The 22,732-nt window shown below is 36.3% G+C and overlaps 1 protein-coding gene across 3 annotated transcripts in view; it reads left to right on the plus strand.

Moving 5' to 3' along the window:
* Positions 1 to 22,732, plus strand: part of ASXL2 (ASXL transcriptional regulator 2) — a 126,641-nt gene that overhangs the window by 91,047 nt on the left and 12,862 nt on the right. For all 3 annotated transcript variants that reach the window (XM_067007949.1, XM_059079158.2, XM_067007950.1), the window contains 6 exons: positions 6,232 to 6,347; positions 10,020 to 10,146; positions 10,948 to 11,091; positions 15,552 to 15,715; positions 19,625 to 19,721; positions 21,972 to 22,077. In XM_067007949.1, coding sequence (XP_066864050.1) covers positions 6,232 to 6,347; positions 10,020 to 10,146; positions 10,948 to 11,091; positions 15,552 to 15,715; positions 19,625 to 19,721; positions 21,972 to 22,077 — 754 coding nt within the window. The remainder of the gene's footprint in view (positions 1 to 6,231; positions 6,348 to 10,019; positions 10,147 to 10,947; positions 11,092 to 15,551; positions 15,716 to 19,624; positions 19,722 to 21,971; positions 22,078 to 22,732) is intronic.

Below are 22,732 nucleotides of genomic sequence, written 5' to 3' on the forward strand. Positions count from 1 at the left end.
CCATATCTTGGCTGTTATAAATAATGCTGCAGTGAACATAGGGGTGCATATATCTTTCCTGATTACGTTTTTGTTTTGTTTGGGTAAATACCCAGGAATGGAACTGCTGGATCATGTGGTAGTTCTATTTGTAATGTTTTGACGAATCTTTGTTCTGTTTTTCCATAGTGGTTGCACCAGTTTACATTCCCACCTACAGTACATGAGGGTTCCCTTTTCTCCACATCCTCGCCAGCACTTGTTATTTGTTGTCTTTTTGATGATAGCTGTTCTGACAAGCATGAGGTGTTATCTCATTATGGTTTTGATTTGCATATCTTTGATGATTAGTCATGTTGAGCATCTTTCCATGTGCCTGTTGGCCAACTCTTTGTCTCCTTTCAGGGCTTTTAAATAGTAAGTGGAAGCAAGCCTACTTTGGGAAGAGTTAACTGCCTTCTCTCACAGTTGCTGACTATAAATACAGCATTCAGGGACTTGTATTCTTGGCATACCCAGCAAGTACTTGTAGCAACACTGAGGGCACATGGTGGATTGCCTCTCCCAACGCTGATATTGTATCCAGCAACATTTCTAAATTATATTCTAATCTAATGGTTTATATATAGGTTTATTCTTAGGATTGTCCACATATACAAACGTGATTTATGAGTAGTGGCAGTTTTATTTTTTTGCCATGTTATACTGGCTAGGGCTTCCAGTAAAGAGTGACATAGGAGTGGTAACATCAATCATCCTTTTCATTCTCAATATTTATAAGGTAAAGTTTTGAATATTATGCCATTTTAAGAATGATGTTGACTATAGTAGGTTATCGTAGACACTCTTTATTAGATGAAGTTAGTTCCTTTCTATTTGTAGTCTAAGAGATTTTATAATGAACAGATGTTGAATTTTATCAGTTGCTTTTCCTTCACCTACTACTTCAGTAGGTATATTTTTTTCCTTTATTCTGTTAATGTGGTAAATTATGTTGGAACTCTCATATATTGCTGGTAGGAGTATAAATCAGTACAACCACTTTGGAAAACTGTTTCTCAGTATATACTATAGTTGAACATGCATCAGCATCACCTGGAGAGCTTATTATGATGCAGATTCCTGGGCCCCACCTTCAGAGTTTCTGGTTCAGTAGATCTGGGCTGGGATCTAGTAATTTGTATTCTAACAGATTTTTAGATAATGATGGTTTTGTTCTTGGTACAACACCTTAGAAACCGCTGGTTAAGACATTGTAGTAATAAAAGCAAAAGACTAGAAATTACCAAAATACTCATAAGAGTCCAGCTGAAGAAATTATGGTACATCTGCCAGTGGAATCTTATGCAGGTGTTAAAAGGAAGATCTCTTCTGTTCTATTCTCTTCCCCAGGATGTATTATATTGATTATATTTTTAAAATCAAGGGTATGGACAATTTCTAGTACATGGTTTTTTTGCTTAAAGAAGTGAGTTAACATATTAAAATACACACACACACACACACACACACACACACACACACACACACTGTTTTCACCAAAACAAAAATGCAAATAAAAAACAATGGAAGGATAAAAACTAATATAAATTATTTCCTTTAAGGGAAAGGAGGTAATAAAGTGGTATAGACAGGGGAGGGAGCTAGACTTATATGAAAGTAACTTGTTTTATAGCTTTACGTAATTAAACCAATTAAAAATTTAAAATGCATTTTCTAGAAATATCAAACAATTTAAAGCAAACTCAAGTATATATCAAATTTGAACATAATGACATAGGTAAGTTACTGTAGGATATGTCTTAGGTGTGGGAGACCAGACTCAGAGAAATCTTAAACTGCCTTCAGTAGTCTTTTCAGTAATTTTATTGATACGATTTCTTTGAAATTAAATCTATAATAGAAAGCAAGTTAATAGTTACAGTAATGTTATTAGGAACCAGGATTATCTGGGAAGAAAAGTGATAGAAATATAAAATCAGAAAAGTTAATTGACAATGCTGTAATCATAAATTCCAATTTGTTATCTTTTGCATGAATTAAAAAATTTTTTTCCTTTGAAAAAAATTCTTTTTTTTTTTGTTCCAGTCACTGAAAAGTTCTAGAACCAGTGGTAACTGAATAACATCAAGTGCAGTGTTTTAATACCATTTTCAATAAAAAGGTATCAGGTCTCCTTGGAGAAGGGGGTGCTCCAAGTCTGGGGAAGAAAATTATGCAAGATTTGCCTAGGACTCTTTCTGTGCCAGATAGCAAGGAAGTGGTTGGATACTGCTGGGGCCATGTCCCAAAGATGGTTTACAACTTGAAGGAACTCCCACTAACCCAAAAGTGCACAGTTTGAGTGCCAAATTTTTAATAATTGCTAATGATGTAAACATTTCAAATATGTAAACATCTGTGAGTTGATACTTAAAAAAATAAAATCAGTTTTAAGTGCTGTATTACTTTTCTAAGGCTGCTGCAATAGATTACCACAAACCAGGAGCCTTAAAACAACAGAAATTTATTTATTTTCTCACAGTTCTAGAGGCCAGAAGTCGGAAGTCAAGGTGTCGGCAGGGCTGTACTCCCTGCAGAGACTCTAAGGGAGAAGTCTGTTCTGTGTATTTTCTAGCTTCTGGTGGTTGCTGACATACTTTCCCTGTGGCCACATCCTCCAGTCTCTGCCTCTGTCCACATGGCCTTCTCTGTGCCTGTCTTGTGTCTAAGGTCACTTGTCATTTGATTTAAGGCCCACTGGAATAATCAACGATGATCTCCTTATCTCAAAATCCTTAATTAAATCTGCCAAGACTCCTTTTCCAAATGATGTAACATTTCCATGTTCTGGGGGTTGGGACATGGACATGACTTTTGGTGGCCACCACTTAGCTCACTACAAGAACTCACTCATTCTGAAACTACACAGAGTCCAAATCTTGGTTGTGCTCCTTGCTAGCTGTGTCCTTTGTCAGGCTAATTAAATTTCCAGGTAGGGAAAATTTAGATAATACCATCCCAATATGCAGATGTGTATATTTATTTATTTATAAATGTATATCCGTGAAATTTTTTCTTTCTTTTTTTTTTTTTTTTGCATAGAAAAATGTCAGCAGGGATACCATCCCAACTATATTATTTAGTTATCTCAGAGGATAGAATTGGAGGAGATTGGATGAGGGTAGAAAGAGAAGTTGTACCCATCTTAGAGGGTAGTTAGAAAAGTTCAGTGAAATTCTGTTCAAATGAACTTAGCGCAGCATTAGGCACATAGACAATGTTTAATTCATGGTTGATCTAATAAAGTTACGTGTCTTGGAGACATTGTAGACCCTAGAAGGAATTAAAAGAGATGAGGGCCTTCCCTGGTGGCACAGTGGTTGAGAGTCCACCTGCCGATGCAGGGGACACGGGTTCGTGCCCCGGTCCGGGAAGATCCCACATGCCGCGGAGCGGCTAGGCCCGTGAGCCATGGCCACTGAGCCTGCGCGTCCAGAGCCTGTGCTCCGCAACGGGGGAGGCCACAACAGTGAGAGGCCCGCGTCCCGCAAAAAAAAAACCAGAGATGAGTTTCTCAACGTGTGTTTAAATCTTATTTTCTGTTCATAGTTCTGAACCTTTAATATTTAAAACTTAGAGTAAAGTTTAAGTTTCATTAAAGCTATGAGACCAGTACTTGGCATTAAGTACTGGGAGGTGTTCCTCATTGGTGGGTCCTGGAATTTTCTTGATTTATTTCAGTTGGTTTTGAAATATGTTTATGGATTCATTTGTTAGAAAGGGCTTTTGCCTTAAAGGGAAACATTCCAGACAGTTTGCCCTGGTAATTACAGATAGCTTTATTATCTCTTTTCCAGGCTACAAAGTAGAATTCTTAGGTTCTTTAATGGGGTCATTTTGGCTTGGTCGTTTGTTTTCTGTTTATTTTCAGACAGTTATTGGGACAGGTAAGGACATGAATAATCTCAGATTTCTGCAAACCATTAAAAAGAAAATGTAGTTAAATATTAATAGTTTTTACCTTTATTTTCATAATGTCCCGTTAAAAACATTGGTCAAATCAAAAAGACAGACAATATCAAATGTTGACAAGGATGTGGAGAAATTAGAACCCTCATACATTTCTGGTGGAATTGTAAAAAATGGTTCAGCCATCTTGGAAATCAGTTTAGCACTTTCTCAAAGAGTTTAAACATAGATTTACTGAAAAAAACAGCAATTTCACTTTTAGGTATGAACCCAGGACAATTGAAAACATATGTCCAACACAAAATTCTGCTAACGAGTTTTCGTAATGGCAGAAAGTGGAAGCAACTCAAATGTCAAATCAGCTAATGAATAACAATGTGGTGTATGCATACAGTAGAATATTATTTGATGATAAAAAGGAATAAAGTATTGATACATGCTCTAACAGAGGTGAATCTTTAAAACATGCTAAGTTAAAAAAGCCATGCACAAAACAGCACATATTGTATGATACCATTTATATGAAATGTCCAGAATAGGCACGTGCATAGGGACAAAAAATAGGTTGGTGATTACCTTCGATTAGGGGAGTGGGTTAGGGGAAAGAGGAGTGACAGCTAACCAGTACAGGGTTTTTTTAGTGGGTGATGAAAATTGATTGTGATGATGTTTATACAACTTTGCAAATATATTAAAAGCCATTGAATTGTACACTTTAGGTGAATTGTATGGCATATAAGTTATATCTCAGTGAAACTGTTATTTTTAAAAATTGCTTAACATCTAAGTGCACTAAGGATATGGTTTCTTTTTGTTGCTTAACCATCTCAAGAATTATCCAACTCCATTTTTTGTATTGTATATTACAATGAATTTTTTTTTAACACCACGCTTACTGTATGTCAGTTCTTTCCCATATATAACCTTATTATAAGGGTTGGAATACAAAGCTAAAGCTAACTATGATAGGTCTTCTTAACATTGTCTACTGTTGTCCTTTTTTTTTTTTTTTTTTCTGGTACGCGGTCCTCTCTCACTGTTGTGGCCTCTTGTGGCCTCTCCTGTTACGGAGCACAGGCTCCGGACGCGCAGGCTCAGCGGCTGTGGTTCACGGGCCCAGCCGCTCCGCGACATATGGGATCTTCCCGGACCGGGGCACGAACCCGTGTCCCCTGCATCGGCAGGCGGACTCTCAACCACTGCACCACCAGGGAAGCCCCTGTTGTCCTCTTTAAATGTTGTCTACTGTGCATTCCTTTCTTAGGACCTCTAAGAGTCCATTGAAATGCCATATTCCAAAACTTATGTATTCCAGTGAACCATGCTTCTACATTCTTATGTCAGGTAGCTACCTGCCAGCATACTTTATATGGTATCTTAAGACTCGTTAGCCATACCATGAGATGCCATTTTGCTATCCAGGCTCTTTCAGTCCAGCTACTTTGAAAGAAGGCATTAGTAACATGGATTCTTTGAGAGTCATCACTAGCAGTAGTGATGATTATTTTTATTATTAACGGGTCTGAATCAGCAATTTCTTTGTTATATCATAAATAATACACTGTTGAACTTTATAGAACATAAAGATCTAATTGCTGTTTATTATAAGAGGTATAGGCCCTTGAAAGGAAAACCCTCATTCACATAATACTAAGGTTTGGCTAAGCTCTGATGAGGTATTAAAACAGCTGGTGATGAAGCAGAGTGGTTACATCCTGTGCAAACCTACATTGATTCCATCAGAGAAATCCTAAAGTACCCTTTCACATGGGTAGACCTAAAACTATTGATGTAAGAGATGAAGGAATATAAAAATTAAAGCTATGGTAGTGTTTGAGGTGGAATGGCCTTATTGCCTTCCATTTTAAAGATAGGGAAAACTGGAACCCATTCTATCAACCCAGGGCTCTTCCACAATATCATGTTGTTATTAGATTTACCTTAAGAACACAGATACTGTCCAAGGGGCTCTAGCATCTTTTCTAAGTTTTACCTTAGTTGATGACTCATGGTTTATATTCTACTTCCTGCTTCTTCAGTCAATTCTATTGAAAAATTAAAGAATGAAAAGTAATGAATACTAACATCCATCCCTTCCCCATCCTATCATCCTTCACTAGAGCTTTCTGAGGAAATAAACTGAAAAGGGAGGCTGTTTGCAGTAGAACTCCAAAAAGAAGATCCTTCCCAAAAGTGTTTGGTCACAGTTCTTAATACAGGTAGCAGCATATGATTGGGGAAGGAATGGTGCTTGATATCAACTCTGATAACAAAACTTTTCATTGTCATTTTCCCCCCTAGTATCGTCTAGACTGTCACAACCATCCTCTCCTCAGTCAGGCTGCCCATCACCCACCATTCCAGCAGGTAAAGTCATTTCTCCGTCACAGAAGCACAGCAAGAAGGCACTAAAGCAGGTAATCATGCTATTCTGTTTATCAGAATTATAATCTCCTACATTAAAAATGCATGATTCTGGCAGTCAGTGAAAATTTCTTGAAAGGATGTTAGGGAGAAATTTTGTGCGGTTTCTTTCACACTTTGTATTTAATAATTTATGCACCTCTGTGTTATAGGTTTGTGGTAGATAGATACTCTTTTTATCACATTTTAAAAGTTCCTCATTAGTTTCCAATTTGCTATGAGGGCTGTGTGTATGTGTTTAATTAAGAGTAGGTATTGAATTTTTCAGGTTGAGCTTCTTCAGCATTTATGAAGATGATCAGGTAGCCTTTCTCTTTAAGTCAACCAATATACGGAATTCCAGGGCTAGACTTTCTAATGTTAATGTATTGTTAGCTCTCTGGAATAAACCCTATATATTTGTTATATAATTTTTAATATGTTAATGGAATTTTCTTTTTTAAGATTTTAACTTCGATTTTGTTATTTTCTTGTACTATCCTTACACAGTTTTGGAATCAGGATTGTTCTTAGCATCTAAAATAAGTTGTATAGCCCTCTATTATTTTTCTGATTTTTGGAAAAAATCATAGAAAGTATTTTTTTCCCTGAAAGTTCTGCAAATCTCACTTTTACAACTGTTTTCCTAGCATTTCAATTTCATCTACTACTACTGGTCTCTTGATTTTCTGATTTTTGAGCCAATTTTGGAAATTTACTTTTCTTAGAAAATGCTCCATTTCACTTGATCTTTTTCAAATATTGGTATAGAGTTGTACATAGTATTTTTCTTTATGTTTCTCTTTTGGTCATCAGTGTTGTTCATTTGGGATGTATCTTCTTTTTTCTCAGTGTAACTTGCCGACCATTTTATTGGGCTTTTCAAAGAACTTGCTTTCTATATTTTGAAATGCAAATTATCAGTAAATTTAAATTTGACGAATAATTAAGGACACAGACTAATTTTATCCTCAGATTAGTATATATAATACAGCTTAATTATAACATCAAGCACAAGCACTGTCAAGTATGTGGGAAAATGACTACTTATAGTTTGTTGGTGGAATATAAATTCTTATAGCTACTTTGGAGAGAAATTTTATGTTTATTAAAATTTTAAATGCCCATGACTAAGTAGTTAAATATTTGGGAACTTATCTTAGAAAGATGCATGTATTCATACATACTTACATACATACACACACAGAAAAATGTTTGCATTAAAGTTTGTAAAAGGCAAAAACTTGCAAGTGAAGATATATAGATAGATAGATAGATAGATAGATAGATAGATAGATAGATAGATAGATATGAATTCCTTAATAAACAGTGGCTTATCCATGTGCTAGAAAATTATACAGGATTAAAAGTTTACCTTGTAATTAAGTTTTTCTGTATGCATAGACATGGAAACATCACCACGCTATAATGTTTAATCATTAAAATCAAGTTGTTTTACAACATTCGTTAAAAACATACACATAGCCACATACATACCCAGAGCAATAGTATATTTTTAATGGAAATATAAATCTGTATATACACACAAACACATCCATATAATGTAAGTGTAAAAAAGCTCAATAAGGAAAAATAAATGGATGACTGTGGTTATCTTTGAGGATTGGGGAACAAGACTGAGTGGTGGGCAAAAGAGAGTTTAGCTTTATGTTTGAATTGAATGGTAAAAATGTATTCTTCATGTCATAACTGTTTAACTAAAATTTTAAGGGAGTTCTCTGGCAGTCCAGTGGTTAGGACTCAGCACTTTCACTGCTGGGACCCAGGTTCAATCCCTGGTCAGGGAACTAAGATCCCATAAGCTGCGCAGTGCGGCCTAAGATAGATAGATAGATAGATAGATAGACGGACAAGATAAAATTTTTTAAATTAAGTAGGTCTTAAAGTGTTTAAACCAAAAGTGCTTTTATTAAAAGATGTCCAAAAATTTGATAAGGTTAATTACAATCTGCCTGGGTATCCTGCAGCACTTGCATTTTTACACATTCTTTGCAAGAGTTTAAGAAGTATGAGATGCTTCTTTTCCACAGAGAAAAGGCAAGTATTTTATTAAAACTTGTTAGCTTATTCATGACATATGTACTACTCTGTATTATTCTCCTGTAATCTCAGGAGTCAAATACTGTATTTTCTTTAAAGAATACCAGTATGAGAAATTATATAAATTAGATTGTTGGTATGTAAAGTAAGGCCTTGCCTCCAGTATATGTTTTTCATATTATTAGGTGAGAAAACTTATTTCAGTGTAAGTTATCCTTTACCCCAGTGAAGGTGTTTTTTGTTGTTTGCTTTTTAAATTTTAAACAGAATTAGAACAGGGTTTGTAAACTACTGAGGGAGGGGAAAACCGAGTACAGTTCTTAAACAGACTGTAAGTTATTTTGTTTTCATCATATATCTGAATTTACATGATCATAGCAGAAATAGATAAGATCAAGTGGTTCTATTAAATTTTGCATTAACTTAGAATGACCTAGGTACTGTGAATAGAAAGGAATGAATACTAATGGCTGCCACACAGGAAGCTTACAAACATTTCCTGTTCTGATAGCAAAGAAAGAGAGACAAGCTGTAATCAGTGATCAGACAACACTGACGTTATGCTTCTGCCTCACCTATTATAAATGTTGTAGGTGAATGTAAGCCAGATACCTGAATCTCTCAGTTTCTTTTCTCCACTGACAGCTTAGATCAGGGAGATCAAGTGTTGCCACTGTCCTTGCATGGTATAGCCAGAGGTATATGTGAATGTGAAAAGGAGAAAACCATATTGTGAAAAGGGAATGGGAGACAAGTAGGCAGTTATTCCACACTTTTCTACATGATGGTCTTGAAGGTTAAAGCTTAAACTGGCATTTTAATGAGGTCGTAGATGTTCAACTTTTTCCTGAAATGTAGTTTTACTTTCTTAGTTTCTGTCTTTTTTTCTTTTTAAACCCTTGAGTTTAAAAGTAGCCTTTATATATCTTTATGATTAAAATCTGGGAAGCTATTTGTCTTCCTGTTCATTCTAAATAGTTTAGTATATTCTCTAAACTAAGAACATCATAGAAATTAAAATATTCTGAAATAACCAGAAGGAATCACACTGTTCTTAGAACCCATGTTTTCCAATCTTCCTTCCCTTCAGTTTACTGCATTGCTATAAATTGCTGAGATTTATTTGGTCATTGGGCCAAATTGTACTGCTCTTACCTGAGATCAAATTCAAGTAGTTATTTACAACCTTTTGTTCAAATGCAGAACCTCTGAAACATATGTAAGCTAAATATTTACATTTCTATATAAAGTTGATGCAAATAGGACTCTTCTTGGTCCAGGGCTTAGAATTCTGTTTTCAGAATGATTGAAAACATCTAATTCTCTGCTACTACAAGTATGAGAAGTCCATGGCTTACTGGTGATTTTTAAGCTCTAAAAATGTGAATGACAATTTCTCACATTTATTTAAAGGAGAACATTGGTAAAAAAAAAATATCCAAACTCTTAAAGATCATTTAAGCTTTGTGTTTAATTAGTTTAGTTTAGATTTTTGTTTACTTTGATGGATTTCAAAGAAATTGGATAATGAGCATACTCTTCTTCACCACTTAAAGTCATTTATTTTTTTATTATTACTAAAAACTGATTTGTTTTGTTTCTTACAGTCAGTTTTCTCTTTATAGGCTCTAAAACAGCAACAGCAGAAGAAACAGCAGCAGCAATGCAGGCCAAGCATGTCCATCTCCTCCAACCAGCACCTCTCTCTGAAGACTGTCAAAGCAGCCAGTGACTCTGTACCTGCCAAACCTGGTAGGCAGACTGAATGTCTTTTCAGTGAAAGTTTCTTTTTCCAGTATTTTTGTATACCAAATTCATATACTATATCCTTTATTTTTAAATTACTGTGTTTAAATTACTGCCAAATCATCAGTATAAATCCTTCTAGTGTAAAGGGGGAAATTTATGCAGAGTTAATCATACGGTTGTTAAAAAATACATCATTGGGGTTTGCATGTTAGAATAAGATCAATGACTAACTTCCAATATGTCTAAACTAATAATATTTGGAAGCCTCTAATTAGTAACCTTATAAAAAGCTGATGTTTCCAAGATGCTCACACTGAACTCTTCACCAGTTCTCTCCTTTAAAAATAAAAGGTTTTCCTAGGAATTCATGATACATTTGGGTTTCCATTGGACATATCCACAGGCCTTTGGATTTTTTGTTGTTGCTTATTTTGTTTTGAATTTAAACTGGTCTAGATATAGGCTTTGTATTTTATTATACAATTTAGTTTGATGCCAGCTGATTATGTGAGTTGGCCAGATTTAAACTGTCTTGCCGAACGTTGCATTTTTGTTAGGAAGGAAATTTACCACCAGAAGCAAATAATGTGCTGGGAGGAGGAAAGGGATTTTATTTTACTTTTTGACTCCTAATTCTTAGACTCAGAACACATTTGAAGGGTCACATTGCCTCATACATAATTCCTTTGGTTAGCGTTGAATGATTTAATTGTTCATTTGATTGATTGTTTAGTTTCTGTTTATACCCTCGGTCATATTTCATATATATTTTTAATATATTTATATATATATTTTTTCCTCTAGCGATATGGGAAGGAAAGCAATCTGACGGACAGTCAAGCAGCCCTCAGAATTCAAACTCTAGCTTTTCTTCTTCAGTTAAAGTGGAAAATCCTTTGCTAGGCCTGGGAAAGAAGTCATTCCAGAGGTCTGACAGGCTTCACACAAGTAAGTTAATTTACAAAGACCTCAGTTCTCGCACCTTAAATTTTCAACTCTGTGTTTGAGATACATCACCTGTTTGGCTTAATTGCTCCTTCCTGTTCATCTTTGAGCTCTTTGTTTTGCGGTACGCGGGCCTCTCACTGTTGTGGCCTCTCCCATTGTGGAGCACAGGCTCTGGATGCGCAGGCTCAGCGGCCATGGCTCACGGGCCCAGCCGCTCCGCGGCATGTGGGATCTTCCCGGACCAGGGCACGAACCCATGTCCCCTGCATCGGCAGGCGGACTCTCAACCACTGCGCCACCAGGGAAGCCCATACCTTTGAGCTCTTGACTGTTTTCATGTTCCTATCCTGTCTATCAAACTTCATTTCAGAATAAGATCTGTTATCAGCCATTTTGTGGTTTATTTCTCTTTCTGACAAGAGGTTTCTTTATCCAGCATTATTTACCTTTTATCTCTGTGTACAGAAAGGTAGAAGGGCTTATGATTAAACATGGAAAACTGAACCCCTTTTCCTGCTTCCTCTGAAATCCCACTATAAAATGAGAATATGGAAATACAAAAGATTAAACCCATTAGGGTGAAGAAAATGAGGAGACAACAGATGGACAGGAAATATCAACAGATTTTGAAACATAAAAAAACTGAATGGAGTCTTTCACAGAGCGGAAGAGCAGATGCCAGTAGTAAGCCAGCCAGCTAAGCCTGTAGAGCACCAGAAAGGTTTATGAATTGGAGATATCATATCAAGGATTGAGATATCTTTCTCATAGTAGAGAAAGATGAAGCATACAGTTGAAAAGAAAAACCTTTGAAAGTTAATAAGAAGGAGTTTGATGCCTCAGCCTAGCAGGAGACAGGAGATTTATTTTGAGGTGAAATTAAACCATATAGACTTGAAATTCAGAGATACCACACATAGCTGAGGACAGATAATGAGACAATGTACCGGACTCAGGGAAATCAAGTAAAATACAAATACTAAATAGTGATCCTCCTGCTTGCTTGGTTTCCAGAATGTTAGTAGTGAGGCATATTTCTACCTCCATTACTTTGTTCCTCCTCCCCACCTATGCTTCAGCAAGAGATTGTGGGATTGGTACCTAAAGAAATTGAATAGCCTCAGAAAAAAAATCTGCAGGCAAATTTATAGATTCGCAACTAAAAAAGATCATCTTGATCATACTTCTGTGGAGCTCACCAGTCTACAAGATGCACCCAGGCACCTAAAATTTTCAGTCAGTCTTTTTTTTTTTTTTTTCCTTGCAGTATGCAGGCCTCTCCCATTGCAGAGGACAGGCTCCGGACACATAGGCTCAGTGGCCATGGCTCACGGGCCCAGCCGCTCTGCGGCATGTGGGATCTTCCCAGACCAGGGCACAAACCCGTGTCCCCTGCATCGGCAGGTGGACTCTCAACCACTGTGCCACCAGGGAAGCCCTACTTTGTTCATTTCTATGTCCTTGTACTTTAGGTATATCTCTTTATAACAGCATATAGCTAGCTGAATTTTCTTTATTTTCAATTCAATATGTAAATCTTTCTTTGGTGAATTTTATCCATTTATATTTATCGTGATTGTTAATCTATTTGGACTTGTTTCTACAGTCTTATTTTTTTGTTCATCTTTGTCCTGATTTTTTTTGTTTCCCTTTTTTTTTTTTTTTTAATGAATAAAAAATTTTTTTTGGCTTGCCTCAACTTTAATTCTTATTGGAGGGATTTCCCTGGTGGTCCAGTTGTTAAGAATCCACCCTTCCCCTGCAGGGGGCTCAGATTCCATTCCTGGTTGGGGAACTAAGACCCCACATGCTGCTCAGTGCAGCCAAAATAAATAATTACTTAATTAAAAAATTTTTTTAATTGGAGTATAGTTGATTTACAACTTTGTGTTAGTTTCAGCAAAGTGATTCAGTTATACGTATACATACATTCATTCTTTTTTAGACTCTTTTCTCATATAGGTTATCACAGAATATTGGGTAGAGTTCCCGGTGCTATACAGTAGGTCCTTGTTGGTTATCTGTCTTATATAGTAGTGTGCATGTGTTCATCCCAAGCTCCTGATTTATCCCTCCCCACCACATTTCCCCTTTAGTAACCATAAGTTTGTATTCTATATCTATAAGTCTGCTTCTGTTTTATAAATAAGTTCATTTGTATTTCTTTTTAATTACATTCCACATATGAGTGATATCATATAATATTTGTCTTTGTGTTTCTGACTTACTTCACTTAGTATGATAATCTCTAGGTCCATCCATGTTGCTGCAAATTGCATTATTTCATTCTTTTTTATGGCTCATATTCCATTGTATATATGTACGGTGTCTTCTTTATCCATTCCTCTGTTGATGGACATTTAGGTTGCTTCCATGTCTTGGCTGTTGTAAATAGTGCTGCAATGAACATTAGGGTGTATGTATCCCTTCAGGTTATGGTTTTTTTTCCAGATATATGCCCAGGAGTGCAATTGCTGGGTCATATGGTAGTTTTTAAGTTTTTTAAGGAGCCTCCATACTGTTCTCCATCGTAGTTGTACCAATTTATATTCCCACCAACAGTGTAGAAGGGTTCCGTTTTCTCCACACACTCTCCAGTATTTATTGTTTGTAGACTTTTTGATGATGGCCATTCTGCCTGGTGTGAGGTGATACCTCATTGTAGTTTTGATTTGCATTTCTCTGATAATTAGTGATGTTGAGCATCTTTTTGTGTGTTTTTTTGGTCATCTGTATGTCTTCTTTGGAGAACTGTCTGTTTAGATCTTGTGCCCATTTTTTGATTGAGTTGTTTTTTTGACATAGAGCTGCATGAGCTGTTTGTATATTTTGGAGATTAATTCCTTGAGAATTCCTTGAGACTGTCTTTTCTCCATTGTATATGCTTGCTTCCTTTGTCATAGATTAGTTGACCATAGGTGCATGGATTTATCTCTGGACTTTTTATCCTGTTCCATTAATCTATATTTCTGTTTTTGTGCCAGTACCATGCAATTTTGATTACAGTAGCTTTGTAGTATAGTCTGAAGTCAGGGAGCCTGATTCCTCTTGCTCCATTTTCCTTTCTCAAGATTGCTTTGGCTATTCTGAGTCTTTTGCATTTCCATACAAATTGTAAAAATTTTTGTTCTAATTCTGTGAAAAATGCCATTGGTAATTTGATAAGTATTGCATTGAATCTGTAGATTGTTTTGGGTAGTATAGTCATTTTGACAATATTGATTCTTCTAATCCAGAAACATGGTATATCTCTCCATCTGTTTGTGTCATCTTTGAATTCTTTCCTCAGCATTTATAGTTTTCTGAGTACAGGTCTTTTGCCTCCTAAGGTAGATTTATTCCTGGGTATTTTATTCTTTTTGATGCAATAGTAAATGGAATTGTTTCCTTAATTTCTCTTTCTGATCTTTTTGTTGTTAGTGTATAGGAATGCAAGAGATTTCTGTGTATTAAGTTTGTATCCTGCAAAAAGTGGTTTTTGCTTTTTCTGTGAATAGTCCCATCACTATATTGCAATATTTGCCATTTGATAGACAAAACATGTTCATTAGTTTAACTGACATCTCCTTAAATATTAATACCTTAGCAGCTGTTTATGGTTAGTCAACTATGAATTGTATGTTAATTCCTTTTGCTCATTTTTCTCTTGGTGATGTTTATCTTTTTCATGTTGATTTATAGGTGCACATTTAATATCAAGAATAGTAACCTTCTGGGACTTCCCTGGAGGTCCAGTGGTTAAGACTCTGCCCTTCCTTTGCAGGGGGCATGCATTCAATCCCTGGTTGGGGAACTAAGATCCTGCATGCTGCGTAGTTCAGCCAGAAAAAAACAAAAAAAAGAATAGTAACCGTATGTCACGGCTTGCAAATATTTTTCCAAGTTAGTCTTTTTTTTTTTTTTTTTTTTTTGGTGCAAAAGTTTTAAACTTTGTACTCAAATCCGTCAGTGTTTTGAAAGACTGAAACCTTCCTATCGTGAACAGATTTTCTGTTGACTGCTAAGCTAGTCAATCATAACATTTTTAGCTAATGCAAATAAAATTGATGAAAATAATTATCACGGGAAGGGAAAAAGAACCTCAGTATGATTTGTGTATATATTTGGATTTTTCCATTTTTTAGTCATTCTGTGTCTGTGTTATTTATTATAAACTTCCGTAGTTCCATTTGAGAAATGATCGAGTCTCAAACATAAAATGTATTTTTAGTATGGGAAAAGATGTACTTTTACAGACTTTATTCCATTTTTGCAGTGAAGATAACTTGTCTTTTATCCTTTATGAACGAACAAAATTTAGCTTTGTTTATTTCTGAGAACCTTAAGTGTTACCTTCTTCACAGTGTGATATTTTAAAGTACTTACAACCGTGGTTTTTTTGCACTGCAAAGGAAGGTATAGTTTAGATGAAAACAGGAATGTGAAGGAGGCCCAAGTGATTCTTTTCCATATTTTTATAGGGCAAATGAAGAGGACTAAATGTGCTGAAATTGATGTTGAGACACCAGACTCCATTCTGGTTAATACAAACCTACGAGCACTAATCAACAAACACACCTTTTCAGTCCTTCCTGGAGATTGCCAACAGCGACTGCTTCTGCTACTTCCAGAGGTGGATCGACAGGTGCGTTCTTTCATGCATTATCAGCAGTTTTATAACCCGTCTGGGGCTTCCTTCAATCATCACCTTTAGAGCTCCTTAAGAATTTTAAATGGCTTTTGTGTGTACCTGTAAAGAAGTGATATCAAAGGTATTAAACAAGAAATAATATTTCTTAATAGGTTGGCCCTGTAGCTCATAAAGGAAAAGAACCCTCTTATCAGAAATGTCAAGATTATGGAATAAAATTTGTCTAGCTATCATATTAGGATGTAGACATCCGCAGAACATAGTTCAGGAGGAAGAATTGTCTTAAGGCATTACACTGGGGTTTTTGAATGGATTTTTGATGGGATTAAGAATGTTAATTATTTTTCCTTCTTTTGTTAAATTTTTCTAAAACAAACATTTATTGCTTCAGTAATAAGTTTTGAAATCCAATATAAGTTATACTACTTAAAAAAACAAAACAGTACCCAGAAGAAATGTCAAAGGTTTGGAAGAGTCTAGGCAGGGACCAGAGAGATTTAGGTTGGTCAGGAATAAGGCAAAAGTCTAAGACTTAGGCTTTCATCAAGGAAGGAGTGACTAGCAAGTCACTCCCCCTTTTGATCTTCTGTTTCCTCCTCTGCAAAAGGATCATTATGATTTTGTGAGGTTTGTTCAATTCCGAGATTTTTTTTTAAATTAATAATTATTTTGAAGTACCTAACTATGTTCTAAGTAATCTGTTAGGCACTCCACTTTTTTCTAATTATTATAAAAACATGATGAGAGAGAGTTGTTTTCCCTGGTTTACAGTAAGAAAACTAGATATATTCCCTAGTCTATAGAAAAGTCAAAACTAAATCTTTCTCATTCTGAAAATCATTTTTCTACTAGACTATATTGATATCAATTTCATATTGCTATGAATCAGCACCTGTGAAAGGTCAGATTCCATTTCTGGAGAGTTCAGATACGTCAGGTATTCTACCAGCAGTAGGGACAAAGAAGTAAAACTGATCCTTCCCAGCTGCTGCTCTCCCCACCTTAACACTCCTTGGAGAAATTACAGCTTTTGGGATGCCCAGTTCTTGGTTAGAACAAGTTAGGAGACTGAAGTTTTGGCAGAGTTTTTAGAGAGTTTCTCTTCTTGCTAGGGATTGCTCTCATCTTTTTTAAAGACTCAAATTTTAGGTTGGGACTAATAACACAAGACCTAACAGAGGATATATCTATAGTATTCTAGTGTGGGTTCCTCAGAACTGTCTTTTGACTAATGGCCCTTATCCTGTCTTAGAAGGGGAATTGCCACATTTAATTTTGGAATTAAAAGGGACCTTAAAACTTACCCAACTTCCCATTCCTGTGGGGTATTTTTAATAGGAGGCTACTTGCCTGTCTTTTTCAGTTACTGTGGTGGGAGGACATAGTAATCTGAGAATATGGAGTATGGAGTTTATTAGTGAAATTATTAGTGAATTTATTAATGAAATTCTGCTTCACTGTCAGATGAAATTTAGAGTTTATCAAAAATTCTGGTTATTACTAGCATGAAACATTGGAAACCATCTTTTAGTGTATGGAGTACTCAACAATGAACAGTCGAAAAACATTATTTAGACCAGAGAAAGGAATAAGGGAGCAGCATAGATTAAAACATCTCTCTTCAGATATATTTGAAGGCCAGTCTTTGGAAGAGGTAAACTTCTTCGTTTCTCCAGGAGGCAAATTTGGGGTTAAAATAGCATTTTTTTTTTAAACAGTTGGAGCTATTAAATTGTAGAGTGGATTGACTTGTTTTGGAGAAACTTGCACAGCACTGGAATATTCAAGGAGATTCAAGGATGACCTGTCCTCATAGGGAAGCCTGTTACTCCTCTGCCAAATCTATAGAGTACACATCAGCAGCCAGCAAACTGTAGCCCACAGGCCAATTTCAGCCCACTGCCTGTTTTTGTAAATAAAGTTTTATTGGCATTCAGCCACTCCCATTAGTTTCTGCATATTATGTATAGCTACTTTCTGCCACAGTGTCAAGAGTTGAGTTGTTGCAACAGAGGGTATATGGCCTATTCGTAGTCTATCTCTCTTTTTTTTTTTTTTTTTTTTTTGCGTTACGCGGGCCTCTCACTGTTGCGGCCTCTCCCGTTGCGGAGCACAGGCTCCGGACGCGCAGGCTCAGCGGCCATGGCTCACGGGCCCAGCCGCTCCGTGGCATGTGGGATCTTCCCGGACCGGGGCACGAACCCGTGTCCCCTGCATTGGCAGGCGGACTCTCAACCACTGCGCCACCAGGGAAGCCCTGTAGTTTATCTCTTAACAAGAAACGTTTCCCAGTTTCTGCTCTAGGGCCAGGGGAAAATAATATTGGCCCAGATAGATTTAGAAAATAAAGTGAGTTGAGTTCCATAATCCCTAGGATATCCAAATTGTTACCTAAATTTTCTTCAAAAAATTGTTTATGACTTTAAGCTTAAATTTAGTCTTATAATCCATCTAGAATATTTTTTATATTGTTCTGACATTGTGGCTCAACGTATTTTCTACTGACAAGATGGCCACTTGTTCCAGCAGTACATATTTATATAACCATCTTTTTCTCTCAGTTTGAAATACCATCTTTGTTATATATTCTATTCAGTTACAGGCAGTTTATATTTATAGGCACTCTCTTTCACTCGTTTCTTTGTTCACTCTAATACTAGTAATAATTGTTTTGATTGCAGTGGCTTTGTGTGGTATGCTTAATAATTGGAAAGATAATTCCCCCCTCTCCGTTTTTCATATTAATTTTTTTTTCCATGTGAATTTTAAGATCATTTTATTAATGAAAAATCTGCATAGAGATTCTGGTAGAAATCTAGATATTAACTTTGGGCAGAATGACAGTTAATAAAATCTCTAATGCAGAGAAGAATCTTAAAATCTTTTGGCAAGATATCACAAATCAAGTCAGTGAACAGATAGATTGGAGGAAATACCTTTAAAGTACGTGGCAGTTTTACTACGTATAACATGCAAAGGATTCTCACAAGATAGTTAAAAATAAGCATCCTCATATAGAGTAATGAGCAAATAGGAATTGGCATTTCACTAGATGGCAAATCTAAATATTCATTAAACATGCAAAAAGATACACAAAACTCTAGTAGTCAGGATGAAGGAAATTTTAATCATTTCAAACTCATTAATAGGCAAAAGTTAAATAGCATGTTAATATCTCTTATTCACAAGATAAGGAGTATGCTCGTATATTTCTAGTAGAAATGTGAATTATTTTATTAGCCTTTCTGGAAAATAATCTAATAGTCTTTTAGTTACACACACACACACACACACACACACACACACACATTTCTTTGCTTTCAGAACCTGTCCCATAGAAAAAAGCACTAGTATATTCATCTTTACTGGAATGCTTATTACAGCTTTGTTGATTATGGGAAAGCACTGGAAACAAAATATATTTATGATCAGGAAATTAGTAAATGTATTGAGGGACATTCATACAGTGAAACAATCTGCAGCTTTTATAAAGGAGCTAAAACTATGCCTGCTGACTTGGAGAGACTTCCACTTGTATAATGTGAGAAAAGTAAGTTTCAGAGTAGTGTATGTAACTTGGTCACAGTTTTGTAAAACAAATAATGAACCTCTCAGAAAAAACCTCTTATATATGTATTTGTTTGCAGATGATTCTTTGAGTATAATTAACCAATGGGGAATGGAATAGGGAGGAGAGGTAAACAGGAAAGAAATTTTTTTAGAAAAAATATAATATTACATTATAAAATAGAAGTGTCCATAATAAGCAGCATGGTATGATACAGTCATGTTTCTGTAAAATTTGACTTACACACATTCTTCTCTAAAAGGACAGAAACGTCAAATTCCACATGATACAATTGGCTTTCTTTCTAAGCTTTCTGTGGCTTATTTTTGACCCAGGTTGGTCCAGATGGTCTGATGAAGTTAAATGGCTCAGCCCTTAATAATGAGTTCTTCACTTCAGCAGCCCAAGGCTGGAAGGAAAGACTTTCAGAAGGTAAGTGTTCAACTTTATGTGTCTCTTAGGATGTGTGTGCACTTGGAGGGCATATTTGCACCTCTGAGCCTCAGTGGGTATTTGCCCAGTTTTGGAAAGCAAAGGATAGAACCTTTCATAAGGTAGAGCTAGCTAGTCTATGTGAAACACATTGCTAGACTTTTATTTAGAGCATGTAACCAGGTTTGGCTCCAGGAGTTCAGCAACATGTTTCTTTAAGGGTTTAAAGTCACCCGGTAAACTAAAAAAAATATAGACTTTTAGGCCCTATTCCTAAAGATTCTGTTTCATTAATTCTAGCTTAATGCCTAGGAATTGAAATTTTAATAAGCAGAATATAGAATTAGAGTTATTTTATGGTGCTATGAATCATGGTTTGGTAAGCAGTGAGATAACTTCTTTCTTGCTGCCCAATCTCAATGAAACTAACAGTAAAAAGAATCTAAAAAACTAAGAACTTTTTAAAAAACTGCTTTGAGAAATGTTTCACATACTGTAAAATTCACCCATTTGCGGTGTACAGTTCAATAGCAGCCAGAGCATTTTAATAAATACAGGTTATGATCAAGAATTGCTAACCGTGGTTACTGCTTTGCCATATTTCTAATTCTGATCTAACAGATTCATAGAGGGTATATTATAAAACATAAAAAAAGTGATTGATTGCATTTGCATAGCGTGCAGTATCGGTCACTATTAGCAGTTCTTAACCCTGATTGCTCATTATAATCACTGCGCCTCAGTGGGTTTTTTTTACTATCTGTACTTTTCACGATAGTTGTTGTTGACTTTTCCCTTCCTGTTTTTCTTTTAGGGCAAATTCTGTGTTGAAGGGATCTCTCACTGATTACTTTCAACCTTTCTCTTAAAGATTTCCTTGAGCAGAGACCCCCTTTTTCTGAAAGAGTCAAAATCACATGAGCACTTTAAAACATACCTGTTACCAGTACTTTCTTTAAGAATAATTTGGTTATGTTCCCTACTCCCCAGCTTTTAAAAGTAGACATTATCAACAGTGATACCTTGATTATTATGTTACTGTTTTTTTGCGTATGAGCAATCACTGCTGTACCTATAATCATGCGATCATATTTCGTGAGCAGCAAAAACTTTGAACACTGTATACATGCGAACAGAATTCAGTACTATTTATTCCTCATTATATCAAGCACAGTAGACACAACCAAAGAGCAGAAATTCAGAAGTTCTGGGTTGGATTCTGACAGCCAGATCCCTCTTCTCCCACTCATATGCCTAGGACTGTGATATCCACTATCCTCTAACACTTTTCCTTTCCCTCTTCTTACCCCCAGGAGGTCTTAAACTTCAAATCTACCATTTCCTCTTCTTATTCTCTAATGTCCTGGGTATTAGAGAATAAAAAAATAGCCTGTCTGAGTCACAGGTTTGAAGATGGCCTACCAAGCACATTCATTGTTCTCTACTGATGGGGTGGGAAGAATTGAGGTGTGGTTGGTAGTTTTGAAAATAAATGGCATATTTAGAGCAGCTGAGTCTTTGGCATATTGAGTGTCTTGTTGCTAGGGCACTAGACTCATACAGTTTCTGGAACAATTAGAAAACTGACAACTCCAAAATAACTCGCTACTTTTTTTTTTTTTTTGCCACACTGTGCGGCTTGTGGGATGTTAGTTCCCCAACCAGGGATTGAACCTGGGCACACGGCAGTGAAAGCACAGAGTCCTAACCACTGGGCCACCAGGGAATTCCTACTCCCTACCTTTTTACTGGAACCTCAAATGTCTTTAAGCAGGGCCATAACTGTTCATTATGCAGTTAGAGCTAAAAGGCCTAAAACACAGGTTGCCTTGGAGAAACAGAATTTTTTAATAATAAAGTGTCCAGTGGCATTATTTACTGAAAGCCTATGACCAGATGACTATTTTTCCAGTGGAAAAGAAATGACGGACTCAAGGTTTGTAAGAAATCTAGAGGGACTATGATATTTGAAGCAGAGGTGAGGGTTGCTACAAGGAAGGCCCAGAGAAGTGGCCAGTTAACTTCAACGGCACACTGGCAACTACATGGAGTGGCGTGCAAGGGTTTTTATTTCACCTGATGGCTCCTAGGTAGTTCCCCTTACAGTGAGGAATTCTGGGGAATTTCTTTTACTTTCATGTGATAGTATTCTGACTCCTGCATGAGTCTGTCATGATTTACAAATAATTGAAAGTAGCAAATAGCATATTTCTATTGAATATCTTTTTTCCCCCTCCTTGGTACATACAGGTGAGTTTACACCTGAGATGCAGGTGAGAATTCGACAAGAGATTGAGAAGGAGAAAAAAGTAGAGCCTTGGAAAGAACAATTCTTTGAAAGCTACTATGGTCAGAGGTAAATATCAAGACAGGTTCTGTAAACCAGTGTTAATTCCTATACATGCGTCATGTGGTGCTTCATCTTGTTACCTTTCCAGAATATCTAGTCTGCAATTTCCTTCATTTTTTTTCACTAGTTCTTTTTTACCAAGAAAAATATTTTTTTCTTATGAATCTTAGGTACACAGAATTGGATTATTCATAATCGTTGACTTTTTTTTTTTAACATTTATTTGGCCGTGTCGGGTCTTAGTTGTGGTGCATGGGTTCTTCCTTGTGGCGCGCAGGCTCTTCCTTGTGGCACACGGGCTTCTCTCTAGTTGTGGTGCCTGGGTTTTTCTCTCTCTAGTTGTGGTGCACAGGCTCGAGGGTGCATGGACTCCAGAGCACGCAGGCTCTCTCCTTGAGGCACTCAAGCTCATTAGTTACAGCGCACGGGCTTAGTTGCCCCGCAGCATGTGGAATCTTTTAGTTCCCTGACCAGGGATCAAACCTGTGTCCCCTCATCGTAAGGCAGATTCTTTACCACTGGACCACCAGGGAAGTCCCAGTCCTTGACTCTTAACACATTACCATTGTAGATGGTGTGGTTTCTTTTTTTTATTTAAAAAAAATGATTTTATTATCTTGAATTAGAGTCCTTAGTTTGAATAGATTGGTTTTTCTTTCAG

The sequence above is a fragment of the Kogia breviceps genome, chromosome 11 (genome assembly GCF_026419965.1).
Source record: "Kogia breviceps isolate mKogBre1 chromosome 11, mKogBre1 haplotype 1, whole genome shotgun sequence".
NCBI classification, from domain to species: domain Eukaryota; kingdom Metazoa; phylum Chordata; class Mammalia; order Artiodactyla; family Physeteridae; genus Kogia; species Kogia breviceps.